This window comes from Macaca fascicularis, chromosome 9 (assembly GCF_037993035.2).
Source record: "Macaca fascicularis isolate 582-1 chromosome 9, T2T-MFA8v1.1".
Classification (NCBI taxonomy): Eukaryota; Metazoa; Chordata; class Mammalia; order Primates; family Cercopithecidae; genus Macaca; species Macaca fascicularis.
The window spans coordinates 128,053,158-128,071,108 of NC_088383.1; the positions used below are offsets into that span (position 1 = coordinate 128,053,158).

General features: G+C 40.1%; 1 protein-coding gene and 2 non-coding genes across 3 annotated transcripts in view; all 3 read right to left on the reverse strand.

The window, feature by feature from the left end:
• EIF3A (eukaryotic translation initiation factor 3 subunit A) overlaps positions 1 to 17,951 on the reverse strand; it is a 49,399-nt gene that overhangs the window by 11,516 nt on the left and 19,932 nt on the right. The window contains exons 8-17 of the mRNA XM_045361620.3: positions 16,450 to 16,554; positions 15,969 to 16,067; positions 14,815 to 14,931; positions 14,426 to 14,611; positions 13,123 to 13,470; positions 11,623 to 11,727; positions 11,429 to 11,542; positions 5,930 to 6,052; positions 5,246 to 5,399; positions 4,534 to 4,718 (exon numbers count right to left, since the gene is read on the reverse strand). Coding sequence (XP_045217555.1) covers positions 4,534 to 4,718; positions 5,246 to 5,399; positions 5,930 to 6,052; positions 11,429 to 11,542; positions 11,623 to 11,727; positions 13,123 to 13,470; positions 14,426 to 14,611; positions 14,815 to 14,931; positions 15,969 to 16,067; positions 16,450 to 16,554 — 1,536 coding nt within the window. The remainder of the gene's footprint in view (positions 1 to 4,533; positions 4,719 to 5,245; positions 5,400 to 5,929; positions 6,053 to 11,428; positions 11,543 to 11,622; positions 11,728 to 13,122; positions 13,471 to 14,425; positions 14,612 to 14,814; positions 14,932 to 15,968; positions 16,068 to 16,449; positions 16,555 to 17,951) is intronic.
• Positions 15,223 to 15,354, reverse strand: LOC123566999 (small nucleolar RNA SNORA19). The gene has a single exon (XR_006689710.1). It is a non-coding gene; the product is annotated as a small nucleolar RNA SNORA19 (small nucleolar RNA).
• On the reverse strand, positions 16,209 to 16,337 carry LOC123567000 (small nucleolar RNA SNORA19). The gene has a single exon (XR_006689711.2). It is a non-coding gene; the product is annotated as a small nucleolar RNA SNORA19 (small nucleolar RNA).

Sequence of the window (17,951 nt, forward strand, 5' to 3'; positions counted from 1 at the left end):
GTTTGGAGTGCAGTGGCATGATCTCAGCTAACTGCAGCCTCTGCCTCCCACGTTCAAGCGATTCTTGAGCCATAGCCTGCCAGGTAGCTAGGACTACAAGCGCCTGCCACCATGCCCAGCTAATTTTTGTGTTTTTAGTAGAGGTGGAATTTCAACATGTTGGCCATGCTGGTCTCGAACTCCTGACCTCAACTCATCCACCTGCCTGGGCTTCCCAAAGTGCTGAGATTATAGGTGTGAGCCACCACGTCTGCCCCTCTATTTGAATTTTTGAAAAAATGTCTTGGCAATGAAAGTCTAAAATAACAACTAGAGATGAGAAGCAGTGAAAGACAAGAATGGCCAGAAAAAAAGTTAGTCCCAGGTCATCACAGCTAATGATTCTGGGCTGTCTCTCAAGGTGGGGGTTGTTCTAAGAGACTTTCCCAAGTAAACACTTTGAGAGACAAATAGAAACGTAACAGTCAAAGGAATTTATGGGCACCATAATCGAGGGAACAAACACAGCCAGAAGGCCAAGTTTCTCCCACCCCCGATGCCTGCCTTGCCAATTTATACTCAACAAAGAAAGCAAGATTTTAGAGGTATAGTACAACTATTACAACCGCCAAAGACTTTTGAAGGATGGCTGTTATAGCCATTAAACAAGCAAAAAGAAATAACTCTGCCTCCTGGGCTCAAGCCATACTTCCACCTCAGTCTCCCAAGCAGTTGGGCATGCACCACCATGGCCAGCTCATTTTTGTATTTTTTGTGGAGACAGGGTCTCACTATGTTGCCAGACTGGTCTCGAACTCCCAAGCTCAAGTGATCCGCCCACCTGCCTTGGTCTCCCAAAGTGCTGAGATTATAGGCGTGAACCAATGTGCCCGGCCCAGCAGATCCAAGAGCAGAATGGTCCCAGCTGATGAGCAAACAAATTGAACCAGGATCTCAGAGAACCTGGTACAAACAACAGATGAAGAGAGTAAAAGAAACATTAAAGATATAAAGAGGACTTTGAAAGAGCAAGAACAGAGAAAAAGGAGAAAAGTTTCCTTAAATTAGGAGATTTTTGTCTGCTCTAAGGAAACTGAATCCTTAGACCAAAAGGCCAAAAGACCAAAAAGAAACAAAGATGACCAAACACTCAGGTGTCTAAACACAGTTTAGCGACAGTTTTAACTTCCTTTACTGCAAGTACGGAGAAAAATTACGTTCCCAAGGAATGAAAGAGTATCTACAGAATAAGACGAAAACTAGTATCAAAAATCTTCCCCACTGTAACACTGTGTACTACAAAGAGAAGCAAAGATCTCTATTATTTCTGAAAAGATGATTTTGAACTGGCCAAATAATGAACCATCCATTGTTCAACCGTGAGAGAAAAAACTTGAGGCATACGCAAAGACATTCTGAAAACAACTGATTAAGAATCAAAAAGTACTCACAAAGGGAAAACATGATGCAGTGTAAACATACCTGAGACTAAATAATGTTTGCTAATATGGATATAAAATTTTAAGTGAATACTAAGAGGAAAGATAATATGTAATGATCTAGAAACAAAAATACCCAGTTCACTGCAATAAAATATAAGTCAAGGTATGCTCATGATTTTGTCTTGTTCTGAAAGGCAAAGGAAAGTTGTATTTTATACTTTGGAAGTTTTTTTAAAAACTTAGGAAAAAATTAATGGTGGCTGGGCAGAGTGGCTCACGCCTGTAATCGCAGCACTTTGGGAGGTTGAGGTGGGTGGATCACCTGAGGTCAGGAATTTGAGACCACCCTGGCCAACATGGTGAAATTCATCTCTACTAAAAATACAAACATTAGCCAGGCATGGTGGCACGCGCCTGTAATCCCAGCTACTCGGGAGGCTGAGGCAGGAGAATTGCTTGAAACTGGGAGGCGGAGGTTGCAGTGAGTCGAGATTGCGCCACTGCACTCCAGCCTGGGCAACAGAGAGAGACTCTGTCCCAAAAAAAAAAAAAAAACCTAGAAAAGTTCTTCAAGTTTGGCTTAAAGAAAAAGGAAGGGGTGCCAGGGACATAGAAGCAAATAAAAAGCTCCAAAGCAAGTGTTAGGAACAAAACCAAATACACTAGTTACCATGTTAAATGCAAGTAAATTAAACTATACTCTCCCAAAAATAGGGAAGGTGTGTGTGGGGGGCAGAGGGGGCATAAAACAGAAACAAGAGGCTGAAAATGTACAAAAGGGTGGACAAACACATTTGCAAATGCTAACTAAAAGGATAATCTCAGAAGGTAAGCTTCCTCACATTCCTAAGGAGACATTTCCATAAACTAACAAGATGCAGCAGATTTAAACAACGAAACAGTTGATTTCATGCATACACAGAACTTTGTGCCCAACAGAAAAAAACATTCATAAAAACCTGACCATGGTTTTAGAACACAAAGGAAAATGTATTATTAAATTCCAAAAACTTGTAAATCATACAGACCACATTTACTGAATACCAAGGAATTAAAATTACAAATTAGCAGTAAGAATAACCTAAACTGAAGACACATAAATAACTAGTATCAAGTCTAGGCATACAGATAAGCATTTGATACAGGTGTGGCAAAAACAGAGGAGCAGATCGAGACATCCTTGAGCTTTTTGAGTGAAAGGTAAGCAAGCAATACTTTAAGGGGCAAACAGGGCACCTCCCAAGCAAAAGGAAGAGCATGCAGACAGATGCCACAGACACAGAATAAAGCAGAAAACTTGCTCTCCAATGGTTGGAGCACAGGTGACTAAGAAGAAAATAGTGTCAGACGAAACTGATGAAAACGGCAGCAACACGAAAGACTGCTAAGGCGCGTTTTAAAACCTTTGGCTCTCAGTAATAAGTATCAGCCAATGAAAGGTCTGAAACCCAACAGCAGGCACAGTGATCACACATGCTGTATTATGAAAAATCAAGCAGGCCACAACGTAGAGGAAGGTCTGAAGCTGGAGGAAGATGATGATGAGGGAGACTAGTAAGTAGACCAACAAGTACTGCAGGTAAGAAAAATCTGAATTAAGGCAATAATGTAGGAAAAGAAAAAAGGAAGAGTAGGTTCAAAGCTGTGACAAAGCAGATACCAGTAACATCAATCAGGAGAGGGAATTCCAGACACAAGACAGAGAAGGGAACACAGGTCCGTTCTGAACCTGAGTGCAATTAAAAATGAGCATTTAGAGCTGAGTTTGAATCACCTAGGAATCCTGTTAAATTGCATACTTTGATTCAGAAGTTTTGGGGCTGGACCTGAAAGTCTGCGTTTCTAACAAGTTCCCAGGTGCTGCTGACAGCTGCTGGCCACCAAACACGTCTTTACCTCCCAAGGAGCTACAGAACTCATCATCCTCTAAATTCACGATGATGTCTTTTTTTATCCCCGAGACAGTCTTGCTCTGTCACCCAGGCTCGAGTGCAGTGGTGTGATCTTGGCTCACTGCAACCTCCGCCTCCTGGGTTCAAGCAATTCTCCTGCCTCAGCCTCCTGAGTAGCTAGGATTACACGAGCCGCCACGGCGCCTGGCTAATTTTTGTATTTTTAGTAGAAACAGGGTATCACCATGTTGGTCAGACTGGTCTAGAACTCCTGACCTCGCAATCCACATGCCTCGGCCTGCCAAAGTGCTGGGATTACAGGCATGAGCCACCACGCCCAGCCAGACGACGTCGTCTTTCAAGGAACTCAGCAACAGTCCCTCTTCTGTAGCAAACTCAGCAGTGCCATGGACAAAACTTTCATGACACGCACACGCAAAAGTATGCTTAACCCTATAAAATTCCATCTTTGCTAAGACAAGTATAATTCTTTCCCCCTTAGGTGCCTTCTGTTCTTTGGGAAGAGAAAACTACCACATTAAAAAGAGAGGTGAACATGGGGTGGGTGCGGTGGCTCGCACCTGCAATCCCAGCACTTTGGGAAGCCGAGGCAAGCAGATCGTTTGAGGTCAGGAATTCAAGACCAACCTGGCCAACATGGTGAAACCATGTGTCTAATTTTAGTAGAAAATTTTGTGTTTTCTACTAAAAATACAAAAATTAGCCAGGCATAGTGTTGGGTGCCTATAATTCCAACTACTCGGAAGGCTGACGCAGGAGAATGGCTTGAACCTGGGAGGCAGAGGTTGCAGGGAGCCAACAGAGAGATCACACCACTGCACTCCAGCCTCAGCAATGAAGTGAGACTCTGTCTCAAAAAAAAAAAAAAAAAAAAACAGAGAGAGAGAGAGAGAGAGAGAGAGATGTGAAAATAACTGATTTAAATACATTTACATCAGTATCATGGAAGAGAACTGAGTAATAAAAATACATCACAATTACAAAAATCAGCCAGGTATAGTGGCATGCGCCTGTAATCTCAGCTACTCAGGAGGCTGAGACACAAGAATCACTTGAATCCGGAGGCTGAGACTGCACCACTGCACTGCACTCCAGTCTGGGCAACCTGGGTGACAGAGCAAGACTGTGTCTCAACCAAAAAAAAAAAAAAAAAAAAAAACACATTAAAACAAAATAAAATCAATAAACCCTATACTCACCTTTCTAGAAAGTGAACTATCACCAAGTCTTCTCTCTTCCTCTCTACGACGTTCTCGTTCTTCAATTTCCAACTCCCTTTGGCGTTTTTTCCTTTCCACTTCTTCTAATTTCTTCACCCGCTCCTGATACTCTCGTAGCTCTTCCTCGCGTTTTGCTCGTTCAGCGCGCTCTCTCTCTTCCCGCTCTAGACCATTGATTAGGTTACTAAGTGTGCCTCCCAGCCATATCTTCCCCCTAATGCTAGTTCTACTTTTCTGGTATTAAACAGGTAGCATAATGTACAAGTAAAAGAATTTAAAAATAGTTTGTAATCAGCTACATGACAGAACACAGTCAATAAAACAAGTACTACACCCCTCAACTATAGTTTTGTAATAAGATACTAAAATTCCTGAGCAATCTGGGATTCCAGATACAGCATCATTTAACAGCCATCATCTGGAATGTATTCCTCAATAAATGTTAATACACAGAACATGGTGATAAAAAACAAAAAGTATTAATTTTTAAAAGAACATCAAATGTGTGGGGAAATGTTGGTAGATGATGTAACAACTTCACATACAGCAAACTGGGTTCTGAGATCCAGTTAATTACAGTGCTAAAAGGCCAATTACCTTGATTCCTGTATTTTCTACATAAGATGACTAAAAACTAGATCTAACACCAACCTTGCATTAGCACCCCTCCAATCCTTTTCAACCTGTGTACCTTTTAGCATTTGTTCTTCTGCCCTTCTTTGCTCCTCCTCTTCTTTTTCTCTATAATATGTTATTCTGCGTTCTTCTTTACGTTGCCTTTTCCGTTCTTCCAATCGATTATGCCTTTCTTCTGCTAATCGCTCTTCAAACTGTTTAAGTTTTTCCTGCAATCGAGGTAACCCCCAACCCAAAAAGGACACATTTCGTCAAGAGCAACAAACTAGCAGAAAGCTATTAGGTTTACAAAAGACTCTCAAGTGTGTTAGAATCATCGAAAGCAACCTCTCAGAACAAAAACTCTAACTTCCAAATGACCACTAACTTGTTAGCAGGCCGAATTTTAAAAAATTTAAATTGTTGATATTATCTACATCCAGTGGGTTTATCTTTATACAAAATAAATTCAATGATCAAATTAGAACCTAAGCCCGGGACATTTTAATCTAGTTTTTTTATTTCTAACAAAAACAGTACACAAAACTTGTATTAAACTGTGCGTTCAACTTTCACCTTTAGAACAATTTCTTTAGGTGATTGTTTTGCTTACGAAATATTATCCAAAAAGTTCTACTATTATTTGAATGACCGTTATACATAGTAACTCAAGACAATATACCAATTTGTTAAGGGAGAACACTTCAGCCAATACTAGAAAGCTCACGAATCAACATTTCCCAAAAATCAGCAAGCTCACCTCATAAACAGACTGCCGTGCAGCTTTGAGTCGCATTACAAATAAATCTCTGTCTTCAAGCATTCGTGACATTCGATTCTTATGTTCAAGAGCCTTTTCACGTTCTAGCTGCATTGTAGTAATCTGCAAGTACAAAATACAGTGAAATTTCAAAGCATCACTTTTTTTTACTCATCAACCCCAAATTACTGACAAATACTCTTGAAAAATTAGAAGCTGCTTCATTGCCCCTTCTATCATGCCATAAAAAAAGCATTAACTACCATCCATGTCAACAGGTCCCCAGAAGACAACTAGGGGCAAGAGGTAGACAAAGTAATCCTGAGGCATTTAGGAGAGACAGTTTTTATTTAGCCCCATGACACCAGGAACTTTATAAAGGAAAAAGTATGATATACGGACACACCTTGGAGGCACTGCAGGTTTGGTTCTAGACCACCACAATAAAGAAAATATTGCAATAAAGCAAGTAACATAGATTTTTTTGGTTATCCGATGCATATAAAAGTTTACAATCTATCAAAGTATACAACAGCATGTCTAAAACACCAATGTACAAACTTTAATTTTAAAATACTGTAAGTGGGATGCAGTAGTATGCTGAGGCAAGAGAATCACTTGAGCCCAGCAGTGCAAGATCAGCCTGGACAATATGGTGAGACTCCTGTTCTCAAAGAAAACAAAAAATACTTTATTCCTAAAAAATGCTAGTGATCACCTGAGCCTTCAATGAGTCATCATCTTTTTGCTAGTGGAGTCTTGCCCCAATGTTGACAACTGTTGACTGATCAGAGTGGCGGGTACTAAAGGATGGGGTGACTATGGTAATTTCTTAAAATAGGTAACAATGAAGTTTGCCACACCAATTGCAACCTCTTACAAAAGATTTATCTAGCATGTGGCACTGGTTGACAGTTTTTAACTTAAGAGCAGAATTTCAATTTGATCCAATCCTCTCAAACCCTGTTGCTGCTTTATCAACTACACTTATGGAATATTCTAAATCCTTTGTTGTCAGGTCAACAATGTTCATAGCATTTTCACCAGATTTCAAGAAACCACTTACTTTGCTCATCCATAAGAAGCAACTCCTCACCCAGTCAAGCTTTATCATGAGATTGCAGCAATTCAGTCACATCTTCAGGTTATAGTCTTTTTTTTGTTTTTTGTGGGTTTTTTTTTTTTTTTGAGACAGGGTCTGTCTCTGTCACCCAAGCACTGGAGTGCAATGGCACCATCTCAGTTCACTGCAACCTCCACATCCTCCCACCTCAGCCTCCCAAGTAGCTAGAACTGCAGGCACACTCCACCACACCTGGCTAATCTTCCTATGTTTTTGTAGAGACAAGTTTTCACCATGTTGCCCAGGCTGGTCTCCAACTCCTGGACTCATGCAATCTGCCTACCTCAGTCTCCCAAAGAGCTGGGATTAGAGGTGTGAGCTACCCCACCCAGCGTATACATCTAACTCTACTTCTCTTGCTGTTTTCACCACATCTGCAATTATTTTCTCCACACTACTCATGTACCCCTCCAAGTCATCCATGAGGCTTGGAATCAACTTCTTCCAAACTCTTGCTAATGTTGATATTTTGACCTCCTCCCACAAATCACAAATGGTCTTAATGGCATCTGGAATGAAGAATTCCTTCCAGCAGGTTTGCAATGTACTTTGCCCAGATCCATCAAAGGAATCACTATGGCAGCTACAGTCTTATGAAATATATTTCTTAAATAATAAGACTCAAAAGACAAAAGTTATTCATAGATCTATGGGGTGCAGAATGCATACTGTGTTAACAGGCATGAATACAAACATTAATCTCTTTTATACATCCCCATCAGAGCTGTCATATGATCAGATGCATTGTCAATGAGCAGCAATATTCTGAAAACTCTTTCTTTTTTTGAGCAGTAGGTCTCAACAGGGGGCTTAAAATATTCAGCAAACCATGCTATTAACAGATATGCTGTCATTCAGACTTTGTTCTTTCATGCACAGACCACAGAAAGGGTAGATGCAGCATAATTCTTACGGACCCTAGGATTTTTGGAATGATGAGAATTGGCCTCAACTTCCAGTTAGCAGCTGCATTAACCCCTAAACAGTGAGCATACCCTTCAATGCTCTGAAGCTCGGCACTGCCTTCTCTCTACATATGAAAGACCTAGTTGGCCATCTTCTTCCAACAGAAGGTCGTTTCATCTACCCTGAAAATCTATTGGCTGGGCACCATGGCTGACCCCTGTAATCCCAACACTTTGGGAGGCTGAGGCAGGCGAACTGCTTGACTTCCAGAGTTTGAGACCAGCCTGGGAAGCCTGGCGAAACCCCATCTCCACTAAAAATACAAAAAAAAAAAAAATGCTGGCATGGTGGTTCACGCCTGTGGTCCCAGCTACTCAGGAGGCTGAAGTTGGCACTTGAGTCCAGGGGGTAGACGTTGTAGGGAGCTGAGGTCGCGCCACTGCACTCCAGCCTGGGTGATACAGCAAGATCCTGTCTCTCAAAACAGCAAGAAAATCTCTTGTTCAGTGTAGCCACCTTCATCAACTATCTCAGCGAAATCTTCTGAATAACTTGCTGTAGCTCCTCCATCAGCACTTGCTGCTTCACATTGTACTCTCATGTTATAAAAACAGTTTTCCTTAAACCTTATGAACCAACTTTTGCTAGCTTCATACTTTCTTTCTGCAGCTTCCCTTATTTATTTATATATATAGATATATATTTATACATTTATTGATACAGAGTCTCCCTCGGTTGCCCAGGCTGGAGTGTAGTGGCGCAATCTCAGCTCACTGAAACCTCTGCCTCCCAGGTTCATGCAATTCTCCTGCCTCAGCCTCCTGAGTGTCTGGGATTACAGGTGTCCGCCACCACGCCCGGCTAATGTTTGTATTTTTAGTTGAGATGGGGTCTTACCATGTTGGCCAGGCTGGTCTCAAACTCCTAACCTCAAGTGATCCGCCCACCTTGACCTCCCAAAGTCCTGAGATTACAGACGTGAGCCACCGGGCCCCGCCTTTTGCAGCTTTCTAACCGCTCTCAGCCTTTGTAGTATTAACTGTTGAGCGTTAGAGCCTTGCTCTGGATTAGGCTTGGCTGAAGGGAATGTTGTGGCTGGTTTGATCCAGACCAATGACACTTTTTCCATATCAGCAATAAAGGCTGTTTCACTTTCTCACTGTTTATGTGTTCACTGGAGTAGCATTTTTATTTTTTATTTATTTTTTTTTAATTTTTTTTTTTTTTTTTTGAGACGGAGTCTCACGCTGTTGCCCAGGCTGGAGTGCAGTGGCGCGATCTCGGCTCACTGCAAGCTCCGCCTCCCGGGTTCCCGCCATTCTCCTGCCTCAGCCTCCTGAGTAGCTGGGACTACAGGCGCCCGCCACCACGCCCGGCTAATTTTTTGTATTTTTAGTAGAGACGGGGTTTCACTGTGGTCTCGATCTCCTGACCTTGTGATCCGCCCGCCTCGGCCTCCCAAAGTGCTGGGATTACAGGCTTGAGCCACCGCGCCCGGCCAGGAGTAGCATTTTTAATTTCAAGAACTTTTCCTTTGCATTCACAACTTGATTAGTTCAAGAGGCCTAGCTTTCAACATGCCTTCCTCACTAAGCTTAATCATTTCTAGCATTTGATTTAAAGTGAGAGACAGGCAACTCTTCTATTCACTCGAACACTTAAAAGCCATTGTGGGATTGTTAATTAGCCTAATTTCAATATTATGTCTCAGGAGCCAAGCATATAGTGGCTCACGCCTATAATCCCAGCACTTTGGGAGGCTGAGGCGGGCGGAACACTTGAGGTCAGCAGCTCAAGACCAGCCCAGCCAACATGGTGACCCCGTCTCCACTGAAAACACACTTGGGATGTTGAGGACGGAGAATCACTTGATCCTGGGGGGCAGAGGTTGCAGTGCGCCAAGACTGCACCACTGCACTCCAGCCTGGGCAACAGAATGAAACTCTGTCTCGAATGAATAAATATATATATATATATATATATATATATATATATAAATGTCTCAGGGAATAATAGGAAGGCTCAAGGACAGGGAGAGATAGTCAGGGAATGGCCAGTCAGTAGAACAGTCAGAAGAGACACAACATTTACAGATTAAGTTCTCCGCCTTATATGAGTGTGGTTCGTGGCACCCCAAAATAATTACAACAGTAACATCAAAGATCACTGATCACTATAACAAATATAATAATGAAAAAGTATGAAATACTTTGAGAATTACCAAAATGTGACAGAGACATGAAATGAACACACGCTGTTGGAAAAATGGTGTCAACAGACTTGCTCAATACAAGGTTACTACAAACTTTTAATATGTAAAAGAAAAAATAAGAATAAAAATAGTAATATAGGGGGGCTGGAGGAGGCATGGTGGCTCACACCCATAATCACAGCACTTTGGGAGGCCCAGCCAGGAGATTCGCTTGAGCCCAGGACTGTGAGACCTGCCTGGGTAACAACACAAAAGCACAATAAAGTGAAGCACAATAAAACGAGGTTTGCCTATATATAATAAAATAAAATAATAAATATGACATGGTAACACCAAACACCATGGTTTAATTTTTAAAGGCATTTTAATCAATGCAAGATGATATATGGCTATTTCCTTTCTGCCCTATGTGAAAAAACGGAAGGCTCCAAATAACCCAATTTGGTCTGCAGCACTTTTCTAATTAGTTTTTAATATTTATATGTTAAGAGAATTATCACAAAAATTCCAACTTCTCCTGAAAAAATGGGAAGAGCTGGCAATCCTAGGTCCATTAATCTCCAGGTGACAACATTCAGATAAAACCAAGAAAAGGCTGCATTCTATTACATTCTACACAGATGTTTGTCTCCTGCTTATGGTTACTTTTTTAAACCAGATCTGTTCACTCACTTTTACTACATATTTGGTGCCATAAGCATTTGTAAACCCTGCTTTTGTATCAAGTAAATATAATATACACTATAACAAAACTATGGAATGACCTGTTTAGTCACAAGACCACATAGTACACAATTCCATTTATATAAAATGTCCAGAAGCAGCAAATCTAAAGGAGTAGTTTAGCAGTTGCCTAGGGCTGGGGTGGTAGGAAAGAATAGGGATGACTATTGCTAATGGTTTAGAACTTCTTTTTGAGATATGTTTTAAAATTAGATTGTGGAGATGGCTGCACAATTCTGCAAGTAAACTGAAAACTATGAGTTGTATAAACATGCCATACAATTTACCCATTTAAAGTGTACATAAAGCAGTTTTTTGTAAAATGGGCTTTTCAGTTGTCCTTTGTTTTCCAAGTTTCATTTGTAATCTCTATCGTGAAATGTTCCATCTTTCTACCAATCTGTTCATAGGCAGCCATTAGAGCACCATTTCTAGCAGAAGAATACAAAATAAAGCAATTCTGAATGCTTGGTTCCATCACTGGCAGAGGATTTAATTATAATCTAAAAATATTACAATTAAATTAAAAACTTACTCTTTCTTCCTCTTGTTGCTCCCACAGATCCATGTCTTTAATTCTCTGTTCCTCGTAAGCGCTCTTTATCAAAGGAATTTCTTCCAAACGTTTGGCTCTTTCAAAATAGTCAATCTGAATGACACGATAACACAGGTAGTTTTTAAAAATCTCTTAACTTGGTATGTTAAAGGTTTACCAATCCTTTCATTTACCTTCTTTTCTTGATTCTTTAGGCGTTCCTGAAGTTCCTTCTTTTCTTTCTCCAGTTGTTCAACCTGTTTAGCCATGATAAAATCTGGATCCAATTCCTCAAGGTCCTAAAAGGTAATACAAATGCACAATTGTTAACAAGGATAAACAAGCAATGCCTAACATAACTCACTGCTTTCTAGAATAAAATCCTAAATTGCTTTCATTGTTACAATGGATGATAATTTAGGAAATGTAAAAACATCATACAATAGCCTTATTTCCACTTGACCACAAGGAAAAAATTATCCATACATCTTTTTCTCACTCCTCCAACCTACATCTACCCACATTCTACTAAACAGGGTAAGCAAATCTAATGAGAAAACCCAAAATCTGAAATGCTACAAATTTTAAAGCTTTCTGACCACCAACATGGTGCCACAAGTGTAAAATTCCACAACTGACCCAGGTGACAGGTCAGTAAAAATGCATTAAAACTTTGTTTCACGCACAAAATTATGTAAAATAGTGTATAAAATTACTTTCAGGCTACGTGTATAAGATGTCTATGAAACAGGCCTTGTGTGGTGCGTCGCACCTGTAATCCCAGCAATTTGGGAGGCTGAGGCAGGTAGATCACTTGAGGTCAGGAGCTGAAGACCAGCCAGGCCAACATGGTGAAACCCTATCTCTACAAAAAATACAAAACCTAGCCAGGCGTGGTGGCACACCCCTATAATCCTGGCTACTTGGGAGGCAGAGGCTAGAGAATTGCTTGAACCTGGGAGGCAGAAGTTGCAGTGAGCCAATATCATACCACTGTACTCCAACCTGGGCAACAGAGTGAGACTGTCTCCCACAAAGAAAAAAAAAAAAAGTCTTATAAAACAAATTAATTTCGTGTTTAGACTTTACTCCAATCCCCAAAATATCTCATTATATATACATGCAAATATTCCAAAATCCAAAAAAATCCAAAATCTGAAAGGTATCTGCTCTCAAGCATTGTAGGTAAGGGATATGCAACCTGTTCTGTGATTAATATATAGTAGTTAAAACTGCACAGAGCAGGCCGGGTGCGGTGACTCACTCCTGTAATCCCAGCCCTTTGGGAGGCTGAGGCAGGCAGGTCACCTGAGGTCAGGAGTTCGAGACCAGCTTGGCCATCATGGTGAAAAGCTGTCTCTACTAAAAATACAAAAAATTAGCTGGGTGTGGTGGCAGGTGCCTGCAATGCCAGCTACTTGGGAGATTGAGGCAGGAGAATCACTTGAAGTTGCAGTGAGCCGAGATCACATCACTGCACTCCAGCCTGGGCAACAAGAGACTCCGTCTCAAAAAAACAAACACAAAACTTCCCAGAGCAATAAACATATGCTTACTCACAGATTTAGTCATGACCAGCTGTACCAAAATGTGGGAAATAACTCAACAAGCCAACAAATGGTACAGGACTATGGTTCTAAGAGTACAAAATACCTGGATAAAACTAGCTTTTTAATGACTAAAATGCTACATACTTCAATGTCAATATCTTTGAATGCTTTGGCACCCAGTTCTGTTTTCTTGATCTGCTCCAAACGCTCTCGAACAGTTTTCTTTTTGATTTGTTCATGTTCCTGTAAGATACGCTCCTTCTCTCTCTCCTTCGCTTCCTGGCGCAGCCTCTCTTCCTCAGCCTTCCGTACTTTCTGGAGTTCAGCTTCCCTCTGTTCCAATTCTTCTTTCTCACGCTGAATATTCAGACTCTCAAGGCGCTCTTTTCTTTCCTCAATTGTCTGGCGGCGAGCCAGGATTCGCTGGTGCTCTTTTCGTGAATTTTTAAGGTATGCAGTAACAGCCAACTGATGCTGTTCTTCTTTCTCTTGCTTCAAAACCAAATGAATTTTTTTAAATGACCAAAATTAACATCCTCTGGTATTAGACATTAAAGAAATTACAAAATAATCCTGATGCATTTTCTATGTATCTGCATTTGATAATGGAAGATGACACTATTCAAGCTGTTTGTTTTCAGTATCAAATGCTATGGTGTTGCTCCTACTCAGTCTTTTAATAGCAATGACGCAGCTAAAGAAGCTCTCCTAGCTAAGACAACTTTTCACTGCACCAAACCTACCTTAGGTGTTCATTAACAGAGCTCACAAACAAGAAATAACTTGTTACAGGTAGTGGCTCACGCCTGTAATCCCAGCACTTTTGGGAGGCCAAGGTGGGTGGATCACTTGAGGCCAGGAGTTTTGAGACCAGCATGGCCAACATGGTGAAACTCCATCTCTACCAAGAATACAAAACATTAGCTGGGCACGTGGCACGTGCCTGTAGTCCCAGCTACACAGGAGGCTGAGGCACAAGAATTGCTTGAACTCAGGAGGTGGACACTGCAGTGAGCCGAGATGGTGTCACTGCACTCCAGCATGGGTGACAGAGTGAGACTCCATCTCAAACAACAACAACAACAACAAAAAAAGACAGACAGACAGACAGACAGACAGACAGACAGACAGAAAGAAAGAAAGAAAGAAGCAGCAGGGAAAAATCCACTCACTGTACTTCACTATTTGAGGAATCCTATGTCTACTCTGCTGTTTCTGTAACATAATCCACACTTTTACATTACCTACACAGAGAAGTATTTTGTTCGACAGAAGAAAGCTCAATGATTTGTGTATTTGATCAAATAACAAAACTACCAAGTACAATTCTATAGGAAATATATCATAAATCCCTTCTCTCAGATATTGTCTCAAACCTCTTTGTGAAAGACATGGCCCAAGAGTCCCTCAAAACTTCTGGGATTTATTTCCCCGGGAAGATGCATACCAGTATATGAGCTGGTTTAATGACTTCAAGTGCTTTTGCAAGTACTGAGGACATGGCTGTCAGCTGATTTCTTATCTGCTCTGAAGGCATGCTTTGCAAATGAGGACCAATCGGAGCATCTTCTCGAGTAGCATAATTCAAATCAGATCCAAAACTCAGGGTCCGAGAAGTGTGATCAATACGAACCTTAAAAATTAAATTATCAATGGTTAAATCCATAAGTAAGCATGAAGTCAAAAAGTAACAGAAGAACGTCATATACAAAAGCTGGAAAAGTTCACTCAGTAAACTTTAAAATGGTATCACTGTACCAAAAGCCGAGAAACAAAAGATACGTGTTTTTCTAGTCCTCAAGGGCCTTCTCCTATCTCCTTACAGCACATACCTACCTGCAAGTCGCAATGCCTGGCTGCGTCTACTATGGCCCGTTCCAGTTGGAAAGCATCAACGAAAGGAACCAGAGAAGTCAAACGAGAAAACTCAATGCTCTGATAAATCTGTGACACCTGCATAGAAAACATAGGGTTAATAACACGAGTCACTATTTATTCAGCACTTTTTATGTGCAATCTCATGACAGTCATGGGAAGTAGAAATTATGCCAGAGAATTTATGTTAGCAGTACATTGTCAAAGCCAGAATGCTAATCCCAGACTATCAACTCTAAACCCCATGCTTTGAGAACCATTACCATACTATTCTCAAACCTATAATCTTTTCAAATCCTAGTTGTCGTAAAACAAAAAAGCCTAAAAACCTGCTACTTACCGAATATATTTAAACACTTCTTATAGAATTTTTGTCTGAAGGAGACTGGCAGCATTACTTTTTATAGTTATACTGCTAATTAGCCTTCAATTATTTGTATAGCACATAAGAAATAACACTGCTCACATATACAGAAGAAAGCAGGTCAATGACATGTGCACAAATACTGAGATGAAAATATAATAAAAGGCCCTCCTTCCCAAATGAAACAAATGGAAAACAAAATGGGAGCACTTACTTAAGCCCCTGGACTAAAATAAATGAAAAGGCTGTCTTATTCACTCACAGTGGGAGGATATATTAATCCAGGCTTCTGAATAGCTATTAAAGCTTTAAATCCATAAACACTATGACTAATTCCACTTCTTATGCCACGGAAAGTAATAGAAGTGTGCAAAGATACGTGTATGAAAGATGATCAATGCTACAAGACTTCTAACAAGAAAAAAAAAATCTAATAATATAGGTTTTCATCAAGAGAGTCTGAATAAATACACCACGGTACCTTAAATGGAATAAGGTAGCCCGTACATTACTAACAAGGAAAAATGCCCAAAGACAGTGTTTGACCAAAAAAAAAAAAAGTGCATTACAAAATACGTGAATATAATAACTCTGATTTTCAAATTAATAAATAGACTAATTTTTGGCAGGGGCAGAACATGGGGAGGTTCTCACTTCCTAGGCAGGTCTAGATTTTTCCAGTTTTTAGTTTCATGATGAGCACATACAATCAAGGAAATTCTAGTTCTTCCACAAAACACTTTATTTTTACCTGCTGCAGAAGGCGGAGGATGGTGTTGTTTTGCAGTTGTGGCACATACTGTTGCAATTCCGGTTCCTTTTCAGGTTGTTCCCTAACCCAATTTAGAACCTATAAAATTCATTAAGTTGAAAGAGAATCATACTTTCTACATAATAGATACTAAAACATCTAAAACTCTTTCAGTTTTTTTAATATACAAAAACATCATCCAATGCAAAGAAATACAAAATGTATCATGAAGCTACTGATACTTGTTTGAAGGTGACTGGCAGCAATGACTAAATTAGTCATGCTGCTAATTAACCTCCAAATGTTTGTTTAGCACATCAGAAATATCTTTCCTCTTGAAATAAAGAAAAAAGACAATGAAATGTGCCCTGAATTCCAACACATAGGACAAAACTTCTCTCTTAACAAGTATCAATACAACCCAAAACTGCAATAAGGCCAACTGTGTGGTAACAACCAAAACTAAAATACAAAGGCTTACCTTTGTGACTCGCTCACAGAGTTTTAATGGGTTAAATTCCACTTCAAGCCAATTGTAAAGGTCTTTCACTTCTGGGACAACATATTGTAGTACATTAAATCTGACCTACAGTAAGCAAAACAAAAGATGTAACTGCCAAAGGAAATTTTCCAACTAAAATTCTGAACTTAGTATAAATGATAGCATTGGAAATCTGGAAAACGATTTAAAAAATCACCAAGCCTCAATCTCCTCTAAATTTACCAAAAATGAATCCAAAGTACAACTATGCTGGGTCTCTTGCCCCACGCTATGCACACTAACCTACAGTGAAAAGCCCCACAGGTATGCAAAAAGGAAACTCTAAAAAACACAACCACAACCAATTAAATATTCACAAAGACAACTACTGTGGTCAATGGAATATTTTATTACCAATAACAAGGAAAATACCGGAATTTTACTTTTATATACATTGTCACACAAAAATAATCACGACAGCACTATTTCTAATAGCTCCAAACTGGGGAGAATTCACATACTCATCAATAGGATAGTGCTGTGTTCATAAAATAAACAAAAATGCTCAAAAAAGAACAACTACATAGAACACATGAATAAATCTCACAGACATAACGGTGAGAAAAAGAATTTCACATATCACCCCATTTATATAGACTTCAATTTTACCATGGAATATGTCATTTTTTAGGAACTGTTAACCCAAGGACAGAATAACTGCTGAGACAGAGCAAAGCACAGAAGTGTGCACCCATAGAGAGTGGGTAACAAAACCGAGGCAAACGTTGGCAGATCACATCCCCAAGTCAGGAGGGCGCCCACACACGTGAGCACTCAGGGCTAAGGTTAACTCTAATGTAAAATGGGTACAAGACTGACACCATTCTAACACTTCCCCCTTATAAGCATCCATTTATCTTGACTGCAATAAGGTGTGGTATAATGCATACAAATAAAATTCCCTAACTTGGAATCTACCTTTAAGAGGAAAAAAAAAAAAATTTAACAGCTCTAATTTCATTCCTATCAAGTTATTTTAGATTATTCATGTAGCTCCCCTTCCAAATAGGGAATGTGAAAGGTTGCCATAATCTACTAAATTATATTTCTCACTAAAATACACAATTGGTTTACTTTCTGATTTAAAAGTCACTCTTAGGAATGTTTGAGTCTTTTCCTGAGATAAGGGAATCACTCTGTCTCACAAATTTGGTGATGGAAGCCTAACGCTCAGGTATTGACCTTGGATATATGGTCAACTCAAGAAGTTGATAAATGCCTCTTGGCAGTCAGCTAATCCATTCACGTGACACTAACGGGTATCCTCCTAAAAGTTTACACTCTATGGGCCCAATGAGGACCCTAATCTAGACGCCCTAGCTGCCGGTCCAGTGCTACCCATGAGTGATCACTGATTGACTTGCTCACAGACCTTTAGTGGCTTAAATTCTACTTCCGGACAATTGTAAAGGTCTTTCGCTTCTGGGACAACATATTGCAGT